Here is a 26,485-nt window from a genome sequence, read left to right on the forward strand (position 1 = left end):
TAAAATGCTTTGTAGCACTGAAGCTAAACTCCTTTTTACTTCCTCATCCTAAAAAATTATTAGAGATAGTAAGATGCATGTTTTCTTCTACAAGATGAAATGTTTTTCTCATAAGCCTTCGGTCGAAGCATAGTTGTGGTCTGTGGCATGCTGACACAGTATATAATAACACCTTATTATTGTCTAACACTCTATGTCCTACAAAATACATTCACATCCTTTAGCTCATGTGGGCACAGGAAAAGGAAGGTGGTGTTATTTCAGTTGTACAGATGAGTAAACTGTGGCTGTAAGGCAGGATTGGAGGGTAGATGATTTAACATGGAACTCTCTGATAGGGACCAGCCACATGGATGGAATAAATGGGATTTATGTAATTGCTGGACTTTGTGACTATTTCAATGTGGGGAATATAAGTGAGGAAAGAAGCAGCTCCCAATGAGATATGATTAGGTTTGGAATGAGGGAATGAGTTTGCTTTTGGGATATGTTGACTTTGAGGTCCCTAAGAACTATTAATATCTAGGAGATATAATTACAAAACAGGAAAAATATTAGTCTAGAACCACAGATGTGAGGCTACCAATATATTTGGTATTTGGGGCTCATTAGCTTATAGGTAGTTGTTAAAACCAAGGGGAATCTAGAAGTCTTTCTTAAAAAAAATTAATTAGTTAATTTAGAAAAATCATGGGGAAGAACTTAACCCCAGGAAAATTATACAGAGTGGGGCTGGATGGACCCTAAGCACTCAAAGTGTGGTCTACCTCTGCTTGCATCAGAATCATCTGGGGTGCCTGTTAAAAACAGATTCCTCACTGTGAATGTACTTAATGCCACAGAATTGTATACTTAAAAATAGTTAAAATTTACCAACAAAATGGAAAACAAAAGCATGCAACACCACACACACGCAACAGATTCCTAAGCGCCATTCCAGACCTGAATCACTATCTCTGGATTCATAATTTAAATCTTTTAAACATCTTTTAAATGGCAGTTAATGCATCTTGGCTAGTATCTGTTACCGCTGTGCCAAGCCTGGGCATGTTGGAGACTTGACCTGCTTTAGAGAGATAACATGCTTTTCCTACTAACCCCTTCCTTTAGCCAGGCCAGTGACTCTTCATTCCAGATAGCACTGTGAGTTTGCCCAAAGGCAGGCCTAGTTAGTAAAGAAAACTGAAGAAACCAGATCAGATTCAAGGAGCCATGGGAACTGATACATACTAAGGCTAGCCTGGTCTAGTCTTTATAAATAAACCCCAAAAGCAGCTCCTTCCGTGTCCAACAACCAGGATCACTTTTTCTAGGCCATCTCAATCCAGACAGCCTAGCTCCACTACTTCACAGATTCACTTTCCTCAGAGATTGTTCTAAACAATGGGGAACGGATACTGATTATCACAATTACAGGCCTTGGATATTTTGCCAAAAGCTTCTGCCAGGTTTTGAGGCTGTTTGATTGTTAAAGAGTTAAGGAGAGTAAACATCATTCTCAATATAAGACCCTTTTGATATTTCTTTCCTGGTCTTCCTGCCCTCCCATCTCACTGCCTCCAGAATCTTAATCTGTTCATTTCTTTCCCCTCTTCTATCAGTGATTTAGGGATTGGATGAGTCTCTGTGGTTTGTTTTGCCCTAAAGAGCAGAAGGCTTCGGTCCCAACTCGTGTTGCCAAAGCAACATACTAATTCCATGCCATGGTCCTGGGTCAAGATCTGCACAATCTGACTGGCCATATCACCTCGGATGGCAAGGGAGTGGAAGTGGTCAAAATCATGGAGTCCCAGCTTTCGGAGACGCCTTGCAGCTGCCCTGTAACACTTCCAGGGCTGCGGCTCCACAAGGAGATAGTGGCAGAGGGAGGAAAGATGGGCCAGGAACTCCCACAGGCCATGGTCCCCATGGTTTAGATGAATCCACATGGTTATTGACATGCAGAAACCAATGTCAAAAACTGAACGTCCAAATTGGCTTAAGAAAGAGTTCAAGAGAACCGTCCGAGTCCTTTGATTCATGAAGTCCAGGGTGATAAAGGTCAAGGCATCCGGAAAAGGACATTCTTTTTCAGCTCGCTCCACCAAGACTGGATCTATGTCGCAGCAGAGGAGACGGAATTCTCTTGAGGCATCTGAGCAGGTCTCCCCATCATGTAGGGAAAGGAAGTGTTTGTATAGAGCCACACTCAGATCCTAGAGGAATCCAAAAGAGCTTTGTCATTGCAGCTCTCAACCAGTGAATGGAAGAGAAATCTGTGTCTCTCATCCTCCCACTCAGAATGCCACTTACCCCTGGCTTTATAGGATGTGAGGCCCTTAAACTATAACCTAAGGAGTTTAAACTTTGTATAAAAAGTTTTCCACAGAGTAGGCTCTCAGTGTCCTCCACAGGTCACAGGCTGTAATGCATCATCCCTATGTCTTCCCTGACCCTGATGGTAGATTGGTATAGTTGAAAGTTACAGCCAAATTGATATAGCAAAGGAGCCTAGACCAGTATATTCCAGTAAGTAATATGCTGGTACACTCACTATCTTTTTCTGGGTATCTCAGACCTTAAGGAAGAAGAAAGCCATAATGTTATAGGTGTCCTTTACCAGGAAGGTGAGAAATAGAGCAAGCCCCATCTTATAGAAACCTGCTTCTCAGACCTGTGGTTGGAAAAAGCCTGGATTTCAAAAAGTCCTCATTCAGCTTTCACTCTGCAGCTTCAATTTTAACTACCTGTCTTATGCTTTGTCACCTTCTTCTGAGACTTAATTCTGTTTCTGTAGCCATCACTCCTAAAAGTCAGCGCTGACCTCCTTCTAGCCAAATCCAGTGATTTGTGATTTTTACCACCTTAGCACCTTTTTTACTCTTAAACAAGTCACTGTCTCCTTTATCTAACTTTGACTTCTATAACCATTATAACTAACTCAAATTTGTGTTGTTACATACGGTATTTTTCAAGGGATTTTCCTATTTAATATCTGATTTGCTTAACAAGTGTGTGAGGAAAATATTTATTTATGCCTTTTGTACAAGAAAATGCACAATGGAAACCACTCAGAGGTCCAATAATCATAGCATGGACAAATCAGTGTGGTATAGTCATTAAGACAGAATACTAAATAGCAGTTAAAGACAAAAGAACTCAGCTCAGTGCAACAACATGGATGACTCTCACAAATATATAATGCTAAGTTAAAAAGCAAGCCACAGGGCGGGGCGCAGTGGCTCACAGCTATAATTCTAGCACTCTGGGGGGCCGAGGCAGGAGGATTGCTTGAGCTCAGGAGTTTGAGACCAGCCTGAGCAAGAGCGAGACCCTGTCTCTACAAAAAATAGAAAAAATTAGCTGGGTGTGGTGATGCACGCCTGTAGTCCCAGCTACTGGGGAGGATGAGGCAGGAGGATCACTTGAGCCCAGAAGTTTGAGGTTGTGTGAGCTAGGCTGACGCCATGGTACTCTAGCCTAGGTAACAGAGCAAGACTCTGTCTCAAAAAAAAAAAAAAAAAAGCAAGCCACAAAAGAAAATATATGATGAGCTTCCACCTATAAGAAGTTCAAAAATGGGTAAAATTAAACTACATTGTTTAGGAAAGATAAACAGTATACTATAAAGAAAAGCAAGGAAATGATAATAACAGTCAGGCCTGTTGTTATCTCTGGTGGATATAGGATATATTTATGAACAGGAAAACGCAAATGGAGGACTTCTGGGGCGCTGACGTTTTATTCTTGACCTGAACTGTGGTCATACAGGCGTTTGCTTTATTATAATTCATAAAGTATAGGTTTGTGTTTTATGTAATTTTCTGTATGTGTGGCATAGTTCACAATGACTTACTTGTCCAATGTCACACAGTATATGGCAAGTCTTAGGCTATATTAGGTTCTTTCCTCTACCTGGGCTTCTCAAACTTTAATGGGCATACAAATCACTTAGGGATCTTGTTAAAATAAAGATGCTGATTTAGTAGATCTGGGGTGACGGCTGAGATTTGATATTTCTAGTAAGTTGCCAAATCATGCCAGTGCTGTAGTTGGTCACACTTTGAGTAGCAAGGCCCTTGACCACGCTGCTTAATTTTCTGCCCACCTTTCTTTTTTTTTTTTTTTTTTTTTTTTGTTTTTTTTTTTGAGACAGAGTCTCACTTTGTTGCCCGGGCTAGAGTGAGTGCCGTGGCGTCAGCCTAGCTCACAGCAACCTCAAACTCCTGGGCTCAAGTGATCCTCCTGTCTCAGCCTCCCGAGTAGCTGGGACTACAGGCATGCACCACCATGCCCGGCTAATTTTTTCTCTATATATTTTTAGCTGTCCATATAATTTCTTTTCTATTTTTAGTAGAGATGGGGTCTCGCTCTTGCTCAGGCTGGTCTCGAACTCCTGAGCTCAAACGATCCGCCCACCTCGGCCTCCCAGAGAGCTAGGATTACAGGCGTGAGCCACCGCGCCCGGCCCTGCCCACCTTTCTATTTACTTCTTCACTATCTTGCTCCTCCTATCTGATCTTGGGTGTGGCCCTATGGTTGATCCCTTCCTCACATCCGTCCCTTCTCCACCACATCTCTTCATTCCTCTCCACCCTCAATTCCCCGACCCTATAGTCTCCTGGAAGTTTAAATGAAAAAATACAGACTCGAGGGCCCAATTCTCTGAGAAACTGATTCAGTAGATCCAAAGTGGGACCTGAAAGTTTTTAAAGTTGGAAAAAAGCACCCATAAATTATGGCACCTCTATGCAGTGAAATATTATGAAGCTGTTAAAAAAAGAATGCACTGGCATGAATATCTGAGTTATTAAATGAAAAGCAGGCGCAAAACAGTGTACTACTATTTGTAAAACTAAAAGAGGGATGATATTTATACATACATAATTACTGGTATACACATAGGACAAAAATACCCAAGAAATTATTATGCAACTAGTGGTGCCACTGTGTGGCGGAAAAGGAGGATTTAGGGTTGGGAGTATAGAGTTACTTTTTACTATATGCCCTTTTGTATTTGGAATTTTTTTGTTTTATCAAGTACAAGCATTTTTTACAGGGTACAAAATAGAAAGCTCCCTCAACATTCAGCCAGGTTTGGGAACTACTGCCAACTATGTCTTTGCCACTAATGTATATACATGCTACTCTCAACTTTAAAAATCTCTGGTTTCCTAATGCCTTTCATGAAATCCCAAGCCTTAAGCCCAGCCTCTCTTTTTTCAATGCTTTTACCCTCTGATTTTCTAAACCATTACAGTGGAGAATGTTTGCAGAGGAAACCCAGACACCCACCCATCTACTCATTCTAGTCTTTGAGACAGTATCCAAATGTCCCCCTCCCACTTATCAGCTGTGTCCTTCAGGGTCTTCAGTTGTCCACTAAAGTCTTTTCTGCCACTGTAAAATCCACCACACCCCCTCCACCTTCTGGTCTGGAGTGATCAAGGGAGTGGATTGAGGGTACTAACTTTGGAAGCATTTGCAATCATAGGGTCAGACTGCCTGCTCCTCTAGCCTAGCCCAGTGGCAACAAATAGGTGTGAGGGAGACATTTCCTTATTTTGTATGTGGTTTGACTATAATCATATGCATGATAATACTTTGTGGTAAGAAGAGTGGCAGAGCCTCCCTCCTCCACTCCTGTGGCAGAATGCTGTCCTTTCCACTATATTCCATCAACTCACTGCTTTTAAAAAAAAAATATGCATCTGGCTCCAGGATCCGTTCAGCACTGTACAGCACACACGAGTCTTAATTCTAGTCACGATTCTGTCACCCCTGGCTCCTCTCTCGGTAAACCAATTCCACCCCCAAGCTCCCAGACGTGGGTCTCTGAAAGTCCCCTCTCCCCAGCAAGGTCGCCAGGTACGCTGCACAGGGGCCACTCCTGATACAGTGATCCTCCCCACCTGAGGGAGGCGAAAGCTGAGGCGGGGACGTAGGAATTCGGAACGTAGTTGACAAGGATTCTTCTCCAAGATTCCTAAAGAGAGACGGTGGTGGGACCCTGACGGACAGGTACCAGCAGCACTGGTCTGGACTGGTCAACGCTATGCTTTATGCTCATTTTGGGAAAGTTTGGTGGGTGTGATGCTGCGCCCAGGCCAGAACCACAGTGGACGTGGAGGCTGCCAACCGCTTGGCTCCCGGTGCTCCGGTCCCTCCCCCGTCACTCACCCCGGAGTTACACCCCACGTCGAGCCCCAGGATCGGCCTCGTCTCAGGACTCTGAGGAGGGAAGAGCCGTCGAAGCAGCTCCGGGGGCAGGAGGCGGAGCCGTTGCTCGGGAGGGTGGAAGCGGGAATAATGAGGGAAATTTCCGAAGAGGGCAGCCCCAGGTTCCAGAACTCGCGGGTGCTCTTCCGCCGCAGCCTCCTTGACTACCCCTTCAGCCAGGTTCGTGGACGCCGCCATTAGCCTCAGCCCCACCTCTAAGTCCGGGCGGAACCGGAAGCCGGAATCCTGCGGCCGGCGAGGGCGAGGGCGGGGCAAGGGCGGGGCCAGCCCTCCGAATGGCAGATGGCGGATGGCGGGTGGCGGGTGGCGGGTGGCGGGTGGCGGGTGGGTGGGAATATGCAGTGGATGCGGAGGGCTGGCTTGCTCTGAGCGTTCCATGTGTGCCAGACACCCGGGGCTTGCGTTATTTTATTGGAACTCTCCTCACAATCCTAGGAGGGGATTAGTAATATCATCGACTTTTTTTACGGGGAGGAAACAAGCGCTGAGGAGGTTAAGCGTCTTGCCCAAGCTGACATAGTTTGAAACTTGGGCCACTTGACACAGAACAAGTAGTTTGTCGGGATCTCGGAAATCAGTTTTGGTCTAGCTTCCTTTCTTTACAAATGCAGAAAATGAGACCCAGAGAGGAGAAATTACTTGTCAGGGATCACACAGTGAAACTGTGACGCAAAAACTTGCACCCAGTTCAGGAAAGGGTAGCGAGGAGCTGCTGGTCACTTGAGATGCCAGAAGACTCAGACAGCCCTCCCTGCCAGGAGCGACAGGCAGACAGGGCAATCGTGGACCGTGAGCTCCTTTAGAGGCAAGGACTATGCCTTAAGAGTCCGCACTTAAAGAATGCTTACCAGGCACCAGACACCCTTCTAAACCTTTTATAGGTATTAACAAGGACATTGGGGCACAACGAAGTTAGTAATTTGTCCAGGGTCTCGCAGTGAGAAATGATAGTACTAAGATTCAAACCCAGGCAGTTTGGCTCCAGAGGGTGTGCTTGCAACACTATGTTATTCTCAGCTTTGAGTCCCCCGTGCTTACCATAATGCCTTCCACAAAGATGCTCAACAAATATTTGTTGAATGAAAATTCAATAGAGGGTACAAGTAGGCAACTAAAGCTAGGTCAGTTTGGGGAAAATTAAGACGGAAGGGAGAAAGGAGTTGAAATGAAACAGACATGGTGGAATGGAGCTAGGCGAAATGCGGGCTGAGCCAGAGACTGGGCAAAAAACAAAGAGTTGAGCTGGGGATAGTGGTGCAAGCCTGTAGTCCCAGTTACTCAGGATGCTGGGGAGAGAGAATCGCTTGAGGTGACGAGTTGGGGGCTGCAGTGTGCTGTGATGGCTCCTGTGAATAGCCACTGATTTCAGCCTGGGCAACAAAGCAAGACCCTGTCTCTTGAAAGAAAGAAAAAAAGAAAGAGCTGGTAAGGAGAGAAGTCGAGGAGTCAGCCTAGGTAGCAGGTTCAAGCCAGAAGCCAGGATGGCCCAGAATATTCAACAGAGTCAGCGAGGGTCAGCAGAATTATTCATTCTTTCATCTCTGTCTGACTTGTGGTTTCACTATTTTCTTATAAGATTTGGGGACATAAGTTAATAACCAAAAGTCACAGTGGAATTGAGTAAACCGCAGTACTCAGCATAGCTACCAGAAAAGGGAGGGAAGGGGAAGCATCTCCATTTTTCTTCCCGGTTTTTGAACAATTTTGGTGAGCTGAACTTACCCGTTTTTTGTCACTAGGTGATGCCAACACAATTGACAATCCTTAATTTTCAAGGAGCTGGAATCACCTTGCTTTTGTAAACACTTTTTTGTTTGTTTAAACCAGTATATAATTTTTTTGTCAGTAAAAGGCTTTAATTTTATTAAGGGCATGGGCACGTTTTGAGTTCTTGAAATACTGTTCACTAGAAGAAATATAAGCAACAGGGCCAGAGGATGAATGGCAGAATGGCAGGTTTCTCCTGATGCTGGGATTCCTGCAGAAGCAAAGATAGGTGTAGGCCTGGTAACATTACTGGTGACCTAAAGTACCTCAGAGGTGACCCCATAAAGAGGCATTTTAATTTGACCCACTTTGGTGACTTTTCTAACTTGTGCCCATTTTTCAGTGCCTTATTAACCTAGGTGACTTGGCAGTGCTCAGCTCTTGGACCTGTGGCCTGAATAGCCAGCCCCAACCCCTCAAATAACTGTAGCAGCTCCTAAGAGCTTGCGCTGTGCTCTGGTCAGCCAGGTTTTGTGGAGCCTGATGTTTATATAATTCTGGGGGCAGAGGGATGGGGGCAGAAGGGGTACCTTCTTTAAGGAAAGAAAACCCCACCAAATTACAAATATAAAGATAGGTATGAAAGTGAATATTTATTTATAATGAGAAATCACAATAAATTATAAATTTTAAAAAGCTGACTACCACAAATATTGCAAAAAATTTCTGTAATAATTTGATTAATTAAATACCAGTCACACTTAAATATTACTTTTTTTCTTGCATTTTTGGCTGCGTGCTCTTTGATTGCTTCTTCACATGGCAATAATTTGATAATACCATTTTAGAGAGAGAGTGTAGAAAGGTAATTCAATGTTAGCACAGTGGATCAAATTTGTCTTTTATTATTTGATAGTTTAAAAAAATTCTTTCAGGTTCACAGTTGTTATTGGCAATGTCATATAAATTTTTAGTTTTGTTATCAAATTGGGGGAAAATCTTGATCAAATTTCTTTCACCCATGAGATGCAGGATTTCAGAGCATTTCAAATTTTCTTATGCAAAGAATAATCATAGATATAGTCTCCAAATTGACTATGTTTCTTAGCCAATTTGTCTTTGAAAACCTTGTTATGAATGGTACATTGTAAGTTTTTTATTATCTGCATTGATATCAGTAATTTGTGTCAAGTCATCAAAAAATTTAAACATAGGAATTCTGATAAATTATAGTTTATACAATTCCTATCAAAAAAAAGAATACATGGTGCATTTATAATTATATACACTGTGTTATTGAATATATTGCTGACAGGACAAAACTTATTTTCACTGGTGTCAATAAGAGACAGAATCTTCCGCTTATATTTTTACATGGCTGATGATGGAAATAATTGTCTTCAGACTGGCTTCTGGCTTCATTAGTTTTCAAACCTTGATTCTCCTCCATTCCCACATATTTCCTATGCTAGGTGTTGTAGGACACATTTGTATCTTCATTTGATCTCCGGCCCTGTACTTAAGGGTCACAACACCAGGTGAGTCAGCATGGTGAGTGGATAAGAGTATTTCTGGAAGGCAGGTGATAACTATGCATGGATGTGACTGTAAATCATGTGAATAGATCCGAAATGGAGTGGATTCCCAACTAAACTTCCCCTCAGCTGAATCCCCCAGATGCCTGTGGCCCCTCTAGTGCCATCTAACACAAGGAGAGATGTGAAGGAAGAGAAATCAGCATGGAAATAAAAAGTTTGAGACCAGTCTGAGCAAGAGTGAGACCCCATCTCTACTAAAAATAAAAAAATGAGTGAGGCGTCATGGCACAGACCTGTAGTCCCAGCTACTTGGGAGGCTGAGGCAGGAGGATCACTTGAGCCCAGGAGTTTGGGGTTGCAGTGAGTTTTGATGATGTCACTGCACTCCATCCTGGACTACAGAGCAAGACTCTGTCTCAGAAAAACAAATAAATAAAAAGTGGAAATAAACAGCAGCCTTAACCAGCTGCAGTTAAATATCGTACTTTTTCAAATTTCACAAAATAAATGATCTCATGAACACATTGTGAGGATCTTGGAAAGGTCTTGGGTGGGAGTGAGGACCCTGAAGCTTAAGTTTCGTTAGCTTCATGGTAAATCTATCTCTGACCTGCATGGAACATGTACCTAAGCATAGTTAAAATGAAGAAGTAGGCCAGGTGCAGTGGCACACTCCTGTAATCCTAGCACTTTGAGAGACTAAGGAAAGAGTATTGCTTGAGCCCAGGAGTTTGAGGTTACAGTGAGCTGTGATCACCCCACTGTACTGTAGCCTGGGCAACAGTTCAAGACCCTGTCTCTAAAAAAAAAAAAAAAGTGAAAAGGTAGATATAGAATTGGAAATTGGAAATATCTAATTTGGGAATGACTCACATGTATAATGGTTTCTAGTGCTTCCCAAGGGAACCTTGCGCAGCTAGCATCCTGGCCCAGGGTACAGCCCATCCTACCCTCTTGTCCTGTCACTTTCCAATCACACCTCAGAGCCTCTGCTCTCGCTCACTGCCGGTGTAGGCCTCAGGGGGCCTCAGAACTGAAGATTAAGCAGGAATCTCTGTATATTTTAAAAAATTAAATCTATGTTGTCATAGAAACAATGTTCCAACTAGGGACTCATACCTGAACTTCTGGAACACAACTTATCTATGAAGTAGAGATTTAGTGTTTATTATAGTTGAGAAATTCTACAATTAGTCCTTGTGGAGTTTTAAACCACTTGGAAATAATAACCATACAATTTATAAATGGAGTGTGATAGCAGCATGGCAACCAGGAGAGTACCTACTCTAAACCCCTCGTTTTCAGATGGAGAAACTGAGACCCAGGAGGTAAAGGCAATTTCTCCAAAGATAGGGCAGAATTATTCAGGGTAGGCTAAGTGCTGTAACTAACAATCCCCAAATGTCAGTGGCTTACCATGATAAAAGCTTATTTCACCCCATATCACAGTCCAATGTGGGTCAGAGGGGAAGGCAGGCACTCTGTTTCTCAGAGACTTCATGGACCCATCTGGAAGCTCTGCCTTTCCTTGGAGACTTGGAATTCTTAATGAATCTTCTGAATCAGGCTGCAGATGAAGGAGGAGAGAGCCTGGAGAATCTCAAGGGAAGATTTGGGGGCCAGATCCAGAGGAGGTGTTCCTGACTCCCACACAGATTCCATTGGCCAGAACTCAGTCCCATGGGTCCACACTAAGAGGTGTGAGGCATATAGTCTAGCAATGTGTCCAGGAAGAAGAAAATCTGAATTTGGGAGAAAACTAACTAGTCTCTGTCTGGGAAGAATGGGAGAGGAGGAAGGGAGTGAATATTTGTGGAATATTGACCAGAAGATTGGTACTAGGCTTTTATACATTATTTCATTTAATCTGTTCCAGACTTAAAATTCTCCTTGTTCCCACGTTGGTTTTTTTATTATTATTTCAGAATATTACAGGGTTAAAGAAGTTTTGGTTACATAGTTTGCTTTTGTACAGTTTGAGTCAAAGTTGTAAATGTGCCCGTTACCCAGATAGTGTGCATTGTGGCCATTAGGTGTGACTTTATGCCATTGGTATGTTTTTAACTTCAATCCCACATGGAAGGTAAAATAGAAACAAGGATATTTGGGATCCTCCATTTTTCTCCCCAGGCACATTTTAGACCTCAAGGGGCTCATTAAGCCAATAATCTGACTTCACTAATTACTAAGATTTTGGAGAATTAATATGAGGATCTTTTGCATAGGCATTCTCTAGCCTACCCTCCACAATCTAAACCATTTTTGTCCCTTCTGAAATCCCACAGGCCCTGCAGGTGATTAACAGTTAATCTTGTCAGCTATTTTCAGAATCCCTTCTTTTTCCCACCTGAAGTAAATTATTTTCATTGTATCAGAGTTCTCGGTTGTAAGGAACAGGAACAGGCTCTGTTTGATAAACAAAAAAGGAATTTATCAAAAGGATGTACAAGAATTCGCAAATTGTAAAAGTAAAACAGGAGAACCAGGCTTGAAAAGGGCTTAAGGGCTTAAAGGGGTGGTTTGAAAACCCTCTCTCTCTCTCTCTCTCTCTCTCATACATACACTCACTCACTTTTACTCTTCTCTGAAACTCCAATAATAGAAAAAGCCACAAACCTTCAAGGACAAAGAAAATGAGAGAAAGGACAACAGCAACAAAATGTGGGACACTGGAAAGCAGATGGCAACTGTTAACTGATTTAGCTGACCAGGAGCAGTGACTCCTAAGCCATTGGAGGGGAAAATCAAAAAGCTACACAGCTAATACTATTGAATCGTCTAAAATTTCAGGAATTGGTGGCAACAGACAATTTTGGTATGTGGGGAGTAGATTTGTCTCAAAAACAGAGGAATTATTCCTCTCAGTAAATGGTGCTCAAACAATTAGATATTGATAGACAAAAAGAAAATAATAGAAAAAAGAACCTCACTTAAACTTCACACTGTATACAAAAATTAATTTAAATATAATATCTAAAACCATAAAACTTTCAGAAGAAAACACAGGAGAACATCTTTAGGACCTAGAATTTGAGGAAGAATTCTTAGATATGACACCAAAAGCATGATTCATAAAAGAAAAAATCAATGAATTGGACTTCATCAAAACTGAGCACTTTTATTTTGTGAAAGGTCTTGTTAAGGGGATAAAAAGACAAGCTATAGATAGGGAAAATATATTTGCAAATCACATGTCTATCAAAGGATTTGTATCTAAAATATACAAAGAACTTTTACAATGCTATGGCAGTCAGGCGTGGTAGCTCATGCCTGTAATCCCAGCACTTTGGGAAACTAAGGTGGGAGGATCACTTGAGCCCAGGAGTTCGAGACCAGCCTGGGCAACACAGCAAGACCCTGTCTCTACAAAAAAGTTTAAAAAATAGCCAGATGTGATGGTGCATGCCATGCCTGTAGTCCTAGCTACTCTGGGGGCTGAGATGAGAGGATTGATTGAGCCCAGGAGTTTGAGCTGCAGTGAGCTGTAATAATGCCACTGCACTCCACTCCGGCCAGGACAACAGAGCAAGATTCTGTCTCAAAAAAAAAAAAAAAAAGCTATTACCAACCAACAAAACCAAACTGTATACTAAAAAAAACCAACCTAATCTAATTAGAAAATATGCAAACGATCTGGATACATTTCATTGAAGAGGATATACGAATGGCAAATAAACACATGAAAATATGTTAAACATCATTAGCCATTAGGGAAATATAAACTAAGACCACCATGAGATATCCCTATACACCTATTGGAATAGTAAAAATAAAGAACACATTGACAACACAAAATTCTTGAATGCTTGGATGTGGAGAAATTGGACCTCTCATATATTGTTTGTGAGAATGTCAAATGACAGGCACTCTGGTAAATAGTTCAACAAATTCTTTAAAAAAAAAGAACAACTAAATATACATTAATTAGAGTGGCTAAAATAAAAAAGAAACAGTAACAAGTGTTTATGAGGATGTGGAAAAATTGGAAACCTCATAAATTGCTGGTAGAAATGTAAAATGATACAGCTCAATTGGAAAACAGTTCCTCAAAACTTAAACATAGTTACCCTATGATCTAGTGACTCCATTCATTGGTATACACTCAAGCGAGATGAAAGCATACATCCACACAAAAAGTTATACACAAATGTTCACAGCAGTATTATTTATAATAGTCCAAAAATGTAAACAACCCAAATGTACATCAACTAATGAATGGATAAATAAAATTGGTATATCCATATTAGTTGGCAATAAAGAATGAAGTATGGGTCCATGCAACAATATGGATGACCCCTGAAAACATGCAATGTGAAAGAAGCCAGTTACAAGAGATCACATACTATAGGATACTATTTATATGAAATGTCCAGACTAGGCACATTTATAGAGACAGAAAGTAGATTAGTAGTTGCTTATGGATGGAGGGGGAGTATTTGGAGTAGGGAGAATGAATATTGAGTGCTTATGGATATCAGGCTTCTTTTGGGGGAAAAACAATGTTCTAAAATTAGATTGTAGTGATGGTATATTTACAGTCTCTAAATATACTAAAAATACTAAATTGTATGCTTTAAATGGGTGAATTGCATGACGTGTGAATTATATCTCAAAAAACTGAACATACATTTACCATACAACCCAGCAATTGCACTCCTGAGCATTTATCCTAGAGAAATGAAAACTTATTCCACACAAGACTTGTACCTGAATGTTAATAGTAGCTTTATTTGTAATAGCCAAAAATTGGAAACAACCAAAATGTCTTTCAATATGGAAATGGTCAAAAAAAACTGTGATATGTCCAAATCATGGACTACTAGTTAGCAATAAAAAGGACCTAACTGCTGGTATGTGCAACATGGCTGGATCACAAAGGCATTATGTTGAATAGGAAAAAATATCAAAAGAATATATTGTATGATTCAATTTATAGAACACTTCAAAATGGCAAAATTAGAGCAAATGGAAAAGAGACTAGTGGTTGGTAGGGGTTAGGGATAGTAGGGTTAGTGGATGTGACTATAAAGAGGTAGCTCAATGGGGATGTTTGTGTTGATGGAATAGTTCTGGATTTTGATTGTAGTGGTAGTTATGTGAATCTACACATGTGATAAAATGTCACAAAATTATACACACATATAGTACTAAAGTTAATTTCCCAGTTTTGGTAGGACACTATAATTACATAATACATAACCATTGAGAGAAACTGAATGAAGGGTAAAGGGAACCTCACTGTACTATTTTTTTACTTCCTGTGCATCTATACTTATGTCAAAATAAAAAAATATGAAGAATTATTAAAGAATCAATATAAGAAGCAGTTATACCCCACCGGTTCTCCACCGAGTGCAGCCATCTGACCGTGCCCCTCTCCAACCCCGGCAGCAAAGTGGAGAGGGTAAAACCGAGGGTCTCTGGTCTGGGAGACTCCAGTCCACTGGAGGCAAGGGTAACCCGCTGCAAGCATAAGGGGAGGTTTATACGGTGAGTGCTGGGAGCCTCAGCTTCTTGCCCTCCCACTTTCCAGACAACTGGCAGCCAGGTGGGAGGTTTGCAGAGCCTTCTTGATGTTTCAGAAACATAAAGAAATGTTTCAGAAAGATTAAAAACAAAACAAAAAAGCAGATTACATACAAAAGATCAAGAATCATAGTAGCAGTGGATTTCTCAACAGCCCCCCTGGCAGCTGGAAGGCCATGGAACAATCCTTGACAATTCCAAAGGAAAATGATTTCCAATCATTCATTTTATACACAAATGATTAATTAAGTGTGAGAACAGAATGAAGACATTTCCAGACATGCAAGGAGGTAAAAACATTGTCTTCCATGAGCTCCTTCAGGAAACTACTAGGGAATGCTGGACATCAAAATGAGGTAGAAAGCCAAGAAGGAGAAGTCTGTGGAATCTAGAAAGCAGGTTTCCAATAGAGGAGAGTGGTGAAGGGATCCTCAGGATGGAGATGAAGGAAGGTTCCTGGACAACAGCTGGGCAGCAGATCTTCAGAGCAACCAACGCAGGTTAGAGCAGTTGGAAGATTCCAGAAAAGAAGATGGCATCAACAAGATGACATTGATAGAACATCTTATGTATCTGAACATTGTGAGAGGATATTTACCCACTTAGGGGAGAGATAAGAAATATAATGTTATTAATAAGCATATAGAAAACTAAGCAATGAACGTACAACTAACAATGATTAGCTTCCAGAAAAGCAAAATGTGCAGCAGGAAAGGAAAAGTGATCGTTGTGCACCATATAGTTCTGTGGTCAACAGAGTTTACAGTCTTGGTAATGTAAACATTAAATATTGATTAATCCATGATTATGGAAATAACCAAATCAGAAGGACAGGGTAAGGGTGGTGGAAGGTAGTGGCAAGAGTGTGTGTGTGCGAGTGTGCATGCAAGTGTGTGCTTACTCTTGATTTCTGTCTTCCTCTTTCCCAGTTTGTTATTAATCCTTTCTGATATTTTCTCTGACTGCCCTTTTGTTTTCTTCTTCAAATTAATGTATTTTCCAGGCTTTCTATAACGCATATATTAATACAGTAGTTTTATAATTAGAAAAAAAACCAATACGGGTTATTACAAAGAAAAGGTTAGGAGCCATGTCTCCAAGCTTCCCCAACTTCCCTTCCTAACTCACCATGGATTTAGCAACTGTGAATTTTTCTAAATGTTATGTGAGCCTACTTGTATTTTCAGTACATGCCACTGCTTGGGCATAATGAATTCCCCAAGGTCCCCCTGCTGTGCAAAGTCTTTCACAGAAGAACAGAACCTTGCAGTTTTGTATATTATTGTTCAGACCCAAGGAATTCCATACGTTCAAGAATTTTGTAAGGTGTGTTCAGGGCAACGTGGCTGAGGAAAAGTCTGTGAGAGCAAACAGTGGATGGAGGACTGAAGCCTTTTGGGTTCGTGGTGGCAGAAAGCTGGGGAAGAAACAGGATGAGGAGGTGAAGAGCCATGCCCTGCAGTGGACACCAAGGGAGGAGGACAGAGCATCTGTGTCCCACCCCTGCAGAAAGCCCTCAAAGTCTCCCTGGTGCCTCCAGAATATAGTCCCAAGTCTTTAAATCAGAGCTTCCTGAACTCTTGAGTGTGCAAATGAGTCACATGAACCTCTTGTTAGGGCATCCCTGGGACACTAACACAGATAGTCTGGGTAGGAGACTCCGTGAGGCTGGACTGTGGTGGCAGGGAGCCCAGTGTCTCTGCAACTTAGACTGCTCATCCCTTCCTTCCTACCAGTCCCTGCCCCTTGGCCTCTCACACACAGGCTTCCAGCCCTGACTCAGAGGCCTGCCTTTCCCCGGTGCCCTGTCTCAGCACTGTTTCTCCACTGGGCTGCACTAAAGAGCCTTGACTTGGGACTCTCTGCTGCGTCGTCTGGAGCTGTTGTGCACATTTTCTCTCTCGCACTACGGTTGGTTTCTTCTCCCTCTCCTACCTCTCGCTGTCCGTGGAGGTGCTTTGTACACAGGGGAGCTTAATAAAAGCCACTTATTCTCTCCTCAGAGTCCCCTAGCTCTTGCCCCTGCTCCTTTCCCTGCCCCAGGTGAATTTGTGCCAAACCTTGTCAGAGATGAGGATACTGTCCCCACTGCGCCAGTGTGATTGTGTCTCCTCCGGCATGCCATGCCGCCTCCAGCCACAGGCTCCCTACAGGAACGTGGTAATTGATCATTAACCCATGTGCCTTCTACCCTACTCCTAGTCACTAGTTTATGCAGAAACTTGGAGAAGTCCCTGCATCTTCTGCTCCTTAGTTTCCTCTCAGGAAAATAAAAGGGTTGGAATGGATTCGTTCATTCATCCATTCATTCCTCCTGGCACAGGAGAGTATTAATGTTTAATAATTCCCAATGCTGGGAATCCCCCAGAGTCCAAGTGAGTCCTGGGCTTTGCGTGAAGAAGACTCCAAGAGCTAGCGGACAGAATAAAGTGAAAGCAAGTTTTATTTAGGAAATAAAGATCCACTCCACAGACAGAGTAGAGGCTAGTTCTCCCTGCTGAGAACAACACCTTTTGGCGTTTTGTTGTTGTTGTTGTTTTGTTTTTTATTTAAACAATGGCTTAATCATATGCTAAGCAGGGGAGGAATATTTATTTCTTGGAAAGGGGCAATGATTTCCTAAAACTGAGAACCCTCCCCCTATTTTTTTACTTTATAAGGACCCTGCTGGAACTGCGTGGCATCTATGGGAGTTCTTTCAGCATGCTGATATAACGAGGGTATCATGAGCAGCTGTTCCTTGCCATCTTGGTTTCCACGGGTCTTAACCTGTTCCGTGTCCACATCCTGTCTTTGACGGGGGTGGTTAGGGGCGTTTGACTCTGTGTTAAGCAGTGCCTGCCGGTTCCCCATCTCACTCCAATCACTCCAAAGCTGTTTACTGAGACTGTGAGCCATAAATCCTGTGAATTCAAGGGCGAATGGGACAGCTCCTGCCTTCAAGGAGCTCTAGTTTTACCGCTTCTGCTCTTGGGGATCTGTCCAGGGACACAGAGGCTTCCCCGTTAGGGAACAGATTTTGGCTCGAAATAGGGAGAATCTTCCACCAGAACTGCCCACAACAGAGCAGGCTTCCATGGAGTGGGGTGAGTCCCTCTCTGGGATTCCTTCCAACTCTGGGATCCCAAGACCCTCCTTAAAGGGTTCACTGAGCAGGAGGACCAGCAGCACTGTTTCCAGATAAAAACGAGCATGGAGATTTAATTCAAACGTAGCTACGCCGGGAGCAGCAGCTCTGGCGTGAAAGCTGCCACGCTGGTCGGAGTTAGACCCTTCGCGCGCGCGCGCGCGCGCACACACACACACACACACCACACACACACACACGCACCCCCCCCCACACACACCACACACACACACACACCACACACACACACACCACACACACACACACACCACCCCCCCACACACACACACCACACACACACCACACACACACACACACACACACACACACGTGAACCGCCTGAGGCAGCGAGCACAGGGCGGGCGAAGGACGCGGCTCAGTGACAGAACTGCTTTTCTTTTTATCTCCAGTCAGTCCCAGACCCCAGGAAAGTGAGGACAGGGAAGGGAAGGGGCGCAGGACAGTGGGGAACTTGGAGGAGCTGAGGCCAGAGGACAGCAGCTGTGTGGGGTGAGGCAGACAAGCCGTCCGGGGTGCTGTGTCTGCCCCAGACACTCAGGACAGCTCCGGGGACGGCGCCGCACAGGGGTGATTTTGAGCAGACAGGTAAACAGTGTCTGAGAGGTGTGACGATCGTTGGACAGCGGCTTTTGAGAAGACAGGTCTGGGAAGTCTGAGAAGAGCCGGCAGCCAGACCCTGCCCCCACCCTCCCTTCCCCCGGCCAAATTGCCTCCCGGGTTTCTCTCCCGCAGAACCAGGCCCTGCTCTTCCTCGAGCAGCCACAGGGGGGCAGAAAAGCGCCTGTGTAAAATCCCACCCAACCAGGAGAGCAGGCAGGTCACCTGGGACTTGTCCCCAGGGGGGACAGGGAGGGAGGCACAGAGCCTTTAGGAAAAAGGGCGTCGGTCTCATTCCAACTCCTTAGGGAGGAAGAGTAGAGAATGGAAGAATTAAGATTCTTGGGGGGCCGGGCGCGGTGGCTCACGCCTGTAATCCTAGCACTCTGGGAGGCCGAGGCGGGTGGATCGCTCAAGGTCAGGAGTTCGAGACCAGCCTGAGCGAGACCCCTGTCTCTACTAAAAAATAGAAAGACATTATATGGTCAACTAAAAATCTATATAGAAAAAATTAGCCGGGCATGGTGGCGCATGCCTGTAGTCCCAGCTACTCGGGAGGCTGAGGCAGTAGGATCGCTTAAGCCGAGGAGTCTGAGGTTGCTGTGAGCTAAGCTGACACCACGGCACTCACTCTAGCCTGGGCAACAAAGTGAGACTCTGTCTCAACAAAAAAAAAAAAAAAAAAAAAAAGATTCTTGGGGGTCTCCCCAGGTGATACAGAAGGAGCCGTGCATGTGCCCCAGAACTGGTGTGGGGAGTCCTAGACCTGTGTGTGCCTCTCTGGCCCAGTGCAGCAGGATCTCCTCATCGGTCTTCCCCTCAGGAAGAGACCTCCAACCTCGCATCACAGATGGTCAGATTCCTGGCTGCCTCTAGCTTTATAAAATCCAACCTACCCTGGGTCAGAAATGTGAGGGGCCAGCAGGCTCCCCTCCTCCTCAATGGCTGGTGGCACCTGCTCAGCTTTGGTTTCCATAATCCTGCATTCCTGTTCCCCGCCCTTCCTCCTTCCAACACCCGTCCAGGTGTTCCTGGGGCTCCTCACGCCTGGATCGGAGGTGGAACGCATGGGCTTCGGCCCTGGCCCCGCTGCCAGCACAGTGGGGCCCTGGACCCCGCTCAGGACCCAGGGTAGGAGACAGCGGCATCTTCAGCTGGGCCTCCCTGCCTCGGCAAAGAGCAGTCTTTGTGATGCTGTGATTCTGCCAGTAACGTTGTTTATGGCTGAGGGCTTGCCCTGCTCCCAAGCTTTTGGCGCTCAGCCTTGGATAAGCTTTTCAATCCCCAGTTTCTGCATAAATTATCCCAGGGAGAGGAGGACTCGGACAAGTAGATTTGGGAAGCATGACCAAGGCCCAGTCTGAGGGTGGCAGCACAATGGGGTATGGGGGTGAAACCCTCTAGAACTGAGATCTGGAGAGGAACCCAAGAGGCCTTGGAGGACAGGTGGCAACTGGGTGAGGAAGTCAGTGAAAAGAAGTGTTCTCGTGCCTGACCCTGCCCCAGCCACGCCATGGACTTCCATCTTGCAGATAGGAAAACTGAATCACAGACAGCAAGAAACACACACCTAATGCCATGAGCCCGCTGGCAGTGTGGCTAGGAATCAGAAACCAGAAATCCTGTCTCCCAGCTGTGTCCAGAAGGTGCAAACTTCAGGGTGCAAAATCTGGTGGTGGGGGGGGAGATGGATAGAAGATCCAGGTGGCACTGAGGACAAGAAATCCCCAGAGACTTCAGGGCCTTCCTACCGCCTTGCTGGGCACCTGTGCAGTCTCATTCCAGCCCCCACCCAAACTGCAGGGCAAAAGTGATGCCACTTAAGTGAGCCACCGCTTGCTGGCTGTATGACCTTGGACTCATTATCAAGCCTTTCTAAGCACCTTTGGCGATGTGCAGAGTGCTGCCTTTGTGGGACTCCTGCATGGATTAGTTTAGACCAGCACAAAGTGGGCATCCCACCCATTCCCCGATTGCTTCTGCCTCACACACACATCATCCGCCAGTTCTTGGTCCCTCCTCTCCCCAAATACCCAAGATGGAACGAAACTTCAAATGCTTTTGTAACATTTCTTGAAAGCTGGAAGTAGGAAGGGTAGGATTGGGAATGAACAGACAGCATACCTAGTCCCCCTCCCGGCAAAGGGAGCCCCAGCAGAGCGGGAAGAGAAGAGAGTCCAGGAGGGAGGGGCCAAGGGAGGGTCCTGCTATGCACGCAGAGTCTCCCCGTCTGCGCACAGTAACTTTCCACTGGCTCCCCAGGTGTGGGCCCCCGTCCCCTCCCCAGCAGGCACTCCGCCACGGGCCCGGGTGGCTGACGCACACCCTGCCTGAGATCCCAGCCGCCTAGAGGCTGATAAGCAGCCCCGGCCTCATCACATGGGACCCGCTGGAGGGACTGGCCTGGCTGTTAGCATCAGCTGGACAGCCTCCAAATCAGAGAGATGCAGAGATACGGCAGGAGGGGCTTGGAGACTCTGGGCTGAGTGAGTGGCCAGGGAAGCTAGGGGCAGGGATGTGGGCACTGCCAACTGCAAGGCCTCAGGAGGCCTGGCTGGGGATGAGCCAGCTAGTGGCAGCAGGTGGGGGAGGGTTAGGAAATAAGAGGTGCTGAAGGGACTCTGGCACAGTCTCAGGTCAGGGCTGGGTAGGATTCCCTCCAGATGGGGCTGGCCCAGCAGCTAGAACAACTCCCTCTGCCCCCAGAACATCCAGCCAGAGGGCCCAAGCACACCTCCCTCAGCCCCAGGCCTGTGGGAGAGCCTGGGGGGTGGAGAGAAGAGAGGATGTGGGTCTTAGTCCTGCAAACCTGAACACCTCCCAGGCAGACACAGGTCTGGGTGGACTGGCGGTATCGCAGGCCCCAGACCTCCCGTTCAGCTGCCCTGCTGCCACCTCCCTGGGAACCCCAGGACAGGACCCACTTAGAAACAGGGCCCCCTGCCCCTGCTTTCTGCCCCAACAGTACCCTCCTGACCCAGGAGGGTAAACCAAGGCAAGCAGCAGATGGCCCTGGTATCCTGGCCCTTTCCCATTGCCCTTGGCCCCAGGGCCCAAGTCCTTAGAACAAGCCACTGGTCCCAGAGCTGAGAGAAGACGGACAGCCAGTGACAGCCATTCTGTCCACCCACACCCCCTCTCCTGCAGAGCACCCCTGCCCTCCCAGCTGTGCCCCCCGCCTTTCTTACAAAGTGTCAATGCCTGACCTGGAAGAGAGAGAGACAAAGGAGGGGTAGGCTGGACGCGGGACAGTGTGCCCCAAGGTCACATGGTTGTGGGGGCCCTAGCAGGAATCTTGGTGGGGCACAGGCATCCTGGGGTCTCTTTCCCACATCTGAAATCCTCTTGGGCTCTTCCCACCTGTCCTCTGGGCCCTCAAACCCAAAGGAGCCTTCAGCCTCTGCTGTCCCAGTTTGGGAGATGTAACTGGGAGGAAAGGGCAGCACAGGGGATGATGTGGCCTCAGCTCCGCAGGGCCCCGCCGGCATATGTACAAGCTGCAGGGGTGAGGGTGAGGGTGAGGGCTGGGCTGTGGGGAGTAAGCAGCCCGGCCATAGGCTGGGTTGGCAGCTAGTTTTATATCTGGTCTTGCAGGAGCACAGGGCTGGGGTGGAGGTGGGGGGTGGGGTCAGAGGACCAGGAAGGCAGCATTCTCTGGAGGAAGGTGGGGCTGGGGAGGGCTTCTCATTCCCGGTTGGTACCAAAAAGCTGCAGGAAGAAGGTGAAGATATAGATGATATCTAGGTAAATGCTGAGGGCTCCAAAAATATACTCCTCGGGGCTCAGCGAGTGGCGTCGGTTACCCATCAGCAACTGGGTGTCAAATGCCAGGAACTGGGGGAAATGGGAAGAGAAAGAGAAGTCAGAGGTCCGGTTAGTGTGACAGTAAGGTGGCTCAGTTGCCCCACTCAGGCCCACCCTGATTTCATCACCCCCACCTGCTGCCTGGCTGCCCAGTGACCCTCCTGTGATAGCCTGGAATCTAGAACTTTCCCAGCCCCTTCCATCCCTAATTCTATTCAACAACTATTTACTGAGCATCTACTATGTGCCAGGCACAGGGAGACGGCAGAGAACAGGACAGACAGGATACCTGTCCTTGCAGAGCTTAGAGTCTAGAGGGAAGTAACTGTTGCCATGCTGAGTATAACCAAGGAAAAACACAAAGTGCCCAGCAGTGGTGGTGAGGGCTGATAACAAGGAACCGCTCCCAGGCGAGTAAGGCAGGAGTTAGGGAGGGCTTCCTGGAGGAGGGGGTCTGCAAGCTGAGGCTTAGTCTTGTTGCCATTCCCTCAGGACTGTGCTCTTAGAGGACAGCTGAATGCAAGCAGGGACCGAGCACTTGTCATATGTTTTCCAGACATTAACCCGTTCAGTCCTACTAAAAACCCTATCAAGCAGAAATCATATTATTCCCAGAGGAAATGAGGCCCAGAGATGTTTAATATTTGCCCAAGGTTACACAGCTGGGAAATGGCAAAGCCAGGATTTGAGCAGGCCGCTCCAGAGCCTCCATGCTTAACCATTCTGCTCTGCTGCGCCCGGGGTTCATGTGTTTCCTCCCAGGAAACATCCTCTCCCCTGGGGCACCTTCTTGGCCTAAGTGACTAAGAACAGATTCCCTTAGAGATAGCTCCTCTGTGCCCCCCACCCCCACCTGCTGTCCCTAGCAGGCCTTCCCACTGTCTACAGTGACTCCTACTCCTCCCACATGGCTTTCCTCCGGGGTCCAAGCCCAGGGACCAGAACCCCCCAGAAGCAGCCTATGAAATTTGGCAGGCACGGCACACTTTTCTGGGGAAAAAGGCCAAAAAGTCCATTAGTGTCTCAAAAGTTATGAACCACTGGTCCACACGGGATTGGAATTCTTTAAATCGATCCACATTCCTGTTAACTGGGCTGTGCCCAGCTCTTCCGCCACTTGGCGTTTGGAAGACTCGCATTCCTGGTCCTCTGAAACTCGCTCATTATACAATAAATGTGTACGGGAAACAGCTGCGTGCCAGGGACTTGCTGCGAGCAGAAGAGAAAATGAGAAACACAAAGCCGTGCCTGCCTAGGGGAAGCTCTCAGCTTCATGCAGACACTTAAGATAATTGTAGGAAAACCCAGTAAATGCATAATTAGGGCTACGGTGAGGGAGCTACTGATTGGGCAGGAGGGAGGTGTCCCAGGAGGGGTGGCATTTCACTTGGGACTTGAAGGGTGAGTAGGAGTTTGCTAGACTGAGAAAACCTTGGGGAGGCCTCAGGGCATGAAGAGGGAGGAACTCAGTGTGGCTGGAGCAATGGGGGCAGGGGATTGCAGAGGGAGGGGCTGGAGCCTGCCCTTAAGCTTGCACTTGGCCGGTAGGCTGAGGGCATGCCCAGTTCCCTTCCCTTCACCCCAGCCACCCCCTCTTGACTCCCAGCATCCAGACTTTGGAGTTGCTTTAGACACAGCCCCATGGAATCCTAGAAGAATCTTAGTGCCAACACAGGGGACCACAGGATCCCACAGGGAGCAACTCCAGCATGTGGGACATTGAGGCAGGTCACCCTGGAAGGTGGGGAGAGGGAGCAGGGATTACAAACACAGGCTTGAAAGTCAGCCCAACTTGGCTTCCAGTCTCTGCTCTGCCACTCTCTAGCTGTGGGACCCTGGGCGAGGTATTTAATCTCTCTGAGCCTGGAAGGCCCCATCTGTAAAGGGGGATGAGAATGCTTGCTTCCTGGGGCTGTTGTGAGAGCGAGGTAATGCAAGCAAGGAGCCTGGCACGGTGCCTGACACACGGTGAGCCCTTAATGAATGGGAGCTATTAATGTGGTTTTTGTTATTGTCTGCAGAAGGAGAGGTGCCCTCTTGAGAACGTGTATGTGTGGCTGATGAGACTCAGGTGTCTCCTGCATCTCATCAGGGAGGCGGAAATGTTCCTCAGGGGAGCTATGTGGCCTTAGGAGAAAGAAAATGGGGAGCCATGGCCGGGGCCCAGGGGCCCTGCACAGGGTGTGTCGGGCTCCTGAGCTCAGCAGCGTCGAGGGAAGGGCATCCGAGACAGGGACAGGAGTTGGAATGCCTGAGTTTGAGGCCTGACTCCACTGCTCAGTAGTGAAGTCACCCGCTTGACCTCAATGTCCTCATCTACAAAATGGGATAGTAACAATGCCCACACCATGGTAAACACATGACAGTGTATGGGGCGTCAACTATTACTATTCTGTAGTATGATTTCACTCCATTCCACTCTGCTCCTGCATCTGATTTGGATCCCCACCTAAGTTTCCCTTCTGCAGAGACAAGGAGCAGCTAGGGGGACCAACTCAAATCTTATGCTACAGGCTGCTGAGCAGTCGCAGCTGCCAACATAAGTTAATAAATTGCTGATCTGGCTCATCAATCAGTAGCTGGCTTGGTTGATTTCCCAGAGCCTGGTCACCCCTGGGTGAGCTAATGAACTCAAGTCTCTCAACCTGGAAGCCTTGGACCTGCCCAGGTCCAGGGGTGGCCCCTCCAAGGAGCACCGACCCAGGGAGCCCCCTAGAGCAGCCAGCTGGCTTTTCTCCTGGAGAGAAGAGGAATGAAACGATTTCTGTCCCTGCACTTGGCCTGTGGCCAGGGATGCTTATCTACATGGTGCTCCCTATAGGATGGCCTGCCTCAAGCTTCAACGCCACTGCCTGGTACCTCCCATCACTGCAACCGCCTGCATGTGAGTCAACCAAAGGCTTTGCATTCATTTATCCCCAGCAATATTTACTGAGCACCTACTATGTTCCAGAGAATGTGCCTTCTTAGAACTGACAGTCTAATGAAGGCAAAAGACATTATCCGAGATTCCGTTTTGGCAATGCATTCATTATAGGGGAAGTAAGCTGCGGATATCTCCTTGGGTGATAGAAAGCATTGTTAACTAATGTCTTGGTTGAGAGCAGACAGCTTGGTTATAGTTAACAGCTTAGTTGGCAGCTAAGACCTTAGCTGAGGGCGAGTAACTGAGTTGACTGCTAACACCTGAAAGGGAAGCAGGTACTTGAGTTAGTAGCCAGCTGAACACAAGACCCTGCAGGAGGAGCACGTGGGATGGGCCAACAGGCAGCAGTGGGACCAGGACATGGTCCTTCTGCACGCTAACACTTCATCTCATCTCTCTCCCCATCTGCCCTAGGAGGTGGACATTATCACTATTTTGCTTATGAGGAAGGAAGTCTCACAGAGGTGACTTTCTGATGGTTGCCCATCTAGTGGTGGGACAAGATCATCTGTCTCCCATCCTGGTAGAGATGTGGGCAGAGTGGGCTTGCTGGGAGAGTGGGGCAAAACATCCCTGCTTCACCCTATGGCCAGGGCTGGGACCTGGTCAGGGCCCCCTGGCCACACACTTGGTCTGACCATGCAGTGCCCAGGATCCAGGCTTTTATGTCTATTGTCCTCCCTGAGTGTGGCCCCCAAGCTGAAGCTAGGGGCTCTGGGAGAGCCGTGCCATGGAAAGGTCCGCTCACAGCCTCCAGCAGGCAGGCACTGAATACAAAAAGCTGGGGTTGCAGTGTGTTGAATTAGCATAAAAGGTAACATATGGACTGTGTCTGTCCTACAGAAATGCCAGTATGAGAGTGCACAGTGGCACCCCCCAGGCCGTGCTTTGCAGTGAGATGCTGGAGCAACCCAAAGTCTACCAGCAGGAAACGGTTCAGTAACCTGTGGGCAGCAGTACGAGGCGGTGCCTCTGACGCCACTGAGAAAAAAGCAAGTTGCAGAAAAATTCACATCATAT

The 26,485-nt window shown here is 46.5% G+C and overlaps 2 protein-coding genes across 2 annotated transcripts in view; both read right to left on the minus strand.

Moving 5' to 3' along the window:
• Window positions 1-568: 568 nt before the first annotated feature.
• On the minus strand, window positions 569-6,399 carry BCDIN3D (BCDIN3 domain containing RNA methyltransferase). Its single transcript, XM_069490492.1, has 2 exons — window positions 6,160-6,399; window positions 569-2,195 (listed from the first exon to the last, which is right to left on the minus strand). The coding sequence occupies exons 1-2, from the start codon at window positions 6,394-6,396 to the stop codon at window positions 1,551-1,553; spliced, it is 882 nt and encodes a 293-aa protein (XP_069346593.1). The 5' UTR covers window positions 6,397-6,399; the 3' UTR covers window positions 569-1,550.
• Window positions 6,400-22,419: 16,020 nt separating this feature from the next.
• The window catches only part of FAIM2 (Fas apoptotic inhibitory molecule 2), a 31,890-nt gene continuing 27,824 nt past the window's right edge, over window positions 22,420-26,485 (minus strand). The window contains exon 12 of the mRNA XM_069490809.1: window positions 22,420-22,569. Within this exon, the coding sequence (XP_069346910.1) occupies window positions 22,420-22,569 (150 nt within the window). The remainder of the gene's footprint in view (window positions 22,570-26,485) is intronic.

Source organism: Eulemur rufifrons, chromosome 16, assembly GCF_041146395.1.
Source record: "Eulemur rufifrons isolate Redbay chromosome 16, OSU_ERuf_1, whole genome shotgun sequence".
Taxonomy (NCBI): Eukaryota; Metazoa; Chordata; class Mammalia; order Primates; family Lemuridae; genus Eulemur; species Eulemur rufifrons.

Coding starts and splice junctions, on each gene's coding strand:
- BCDIN3D (XM_069490492.1), bottom strand. CDS start 6,396: ATGGCGGCGTCCACGAACCTGGCTGAAGGGGTAGTCAAGGAGGCTGCG. Junction 2,196..6,159: donor ACGTGGGGTGTAACTCCGGG/GTGAGTGACGGG, acceptor GGATTCCTCTAG/GATCTGAGTGTGGCTCTATA.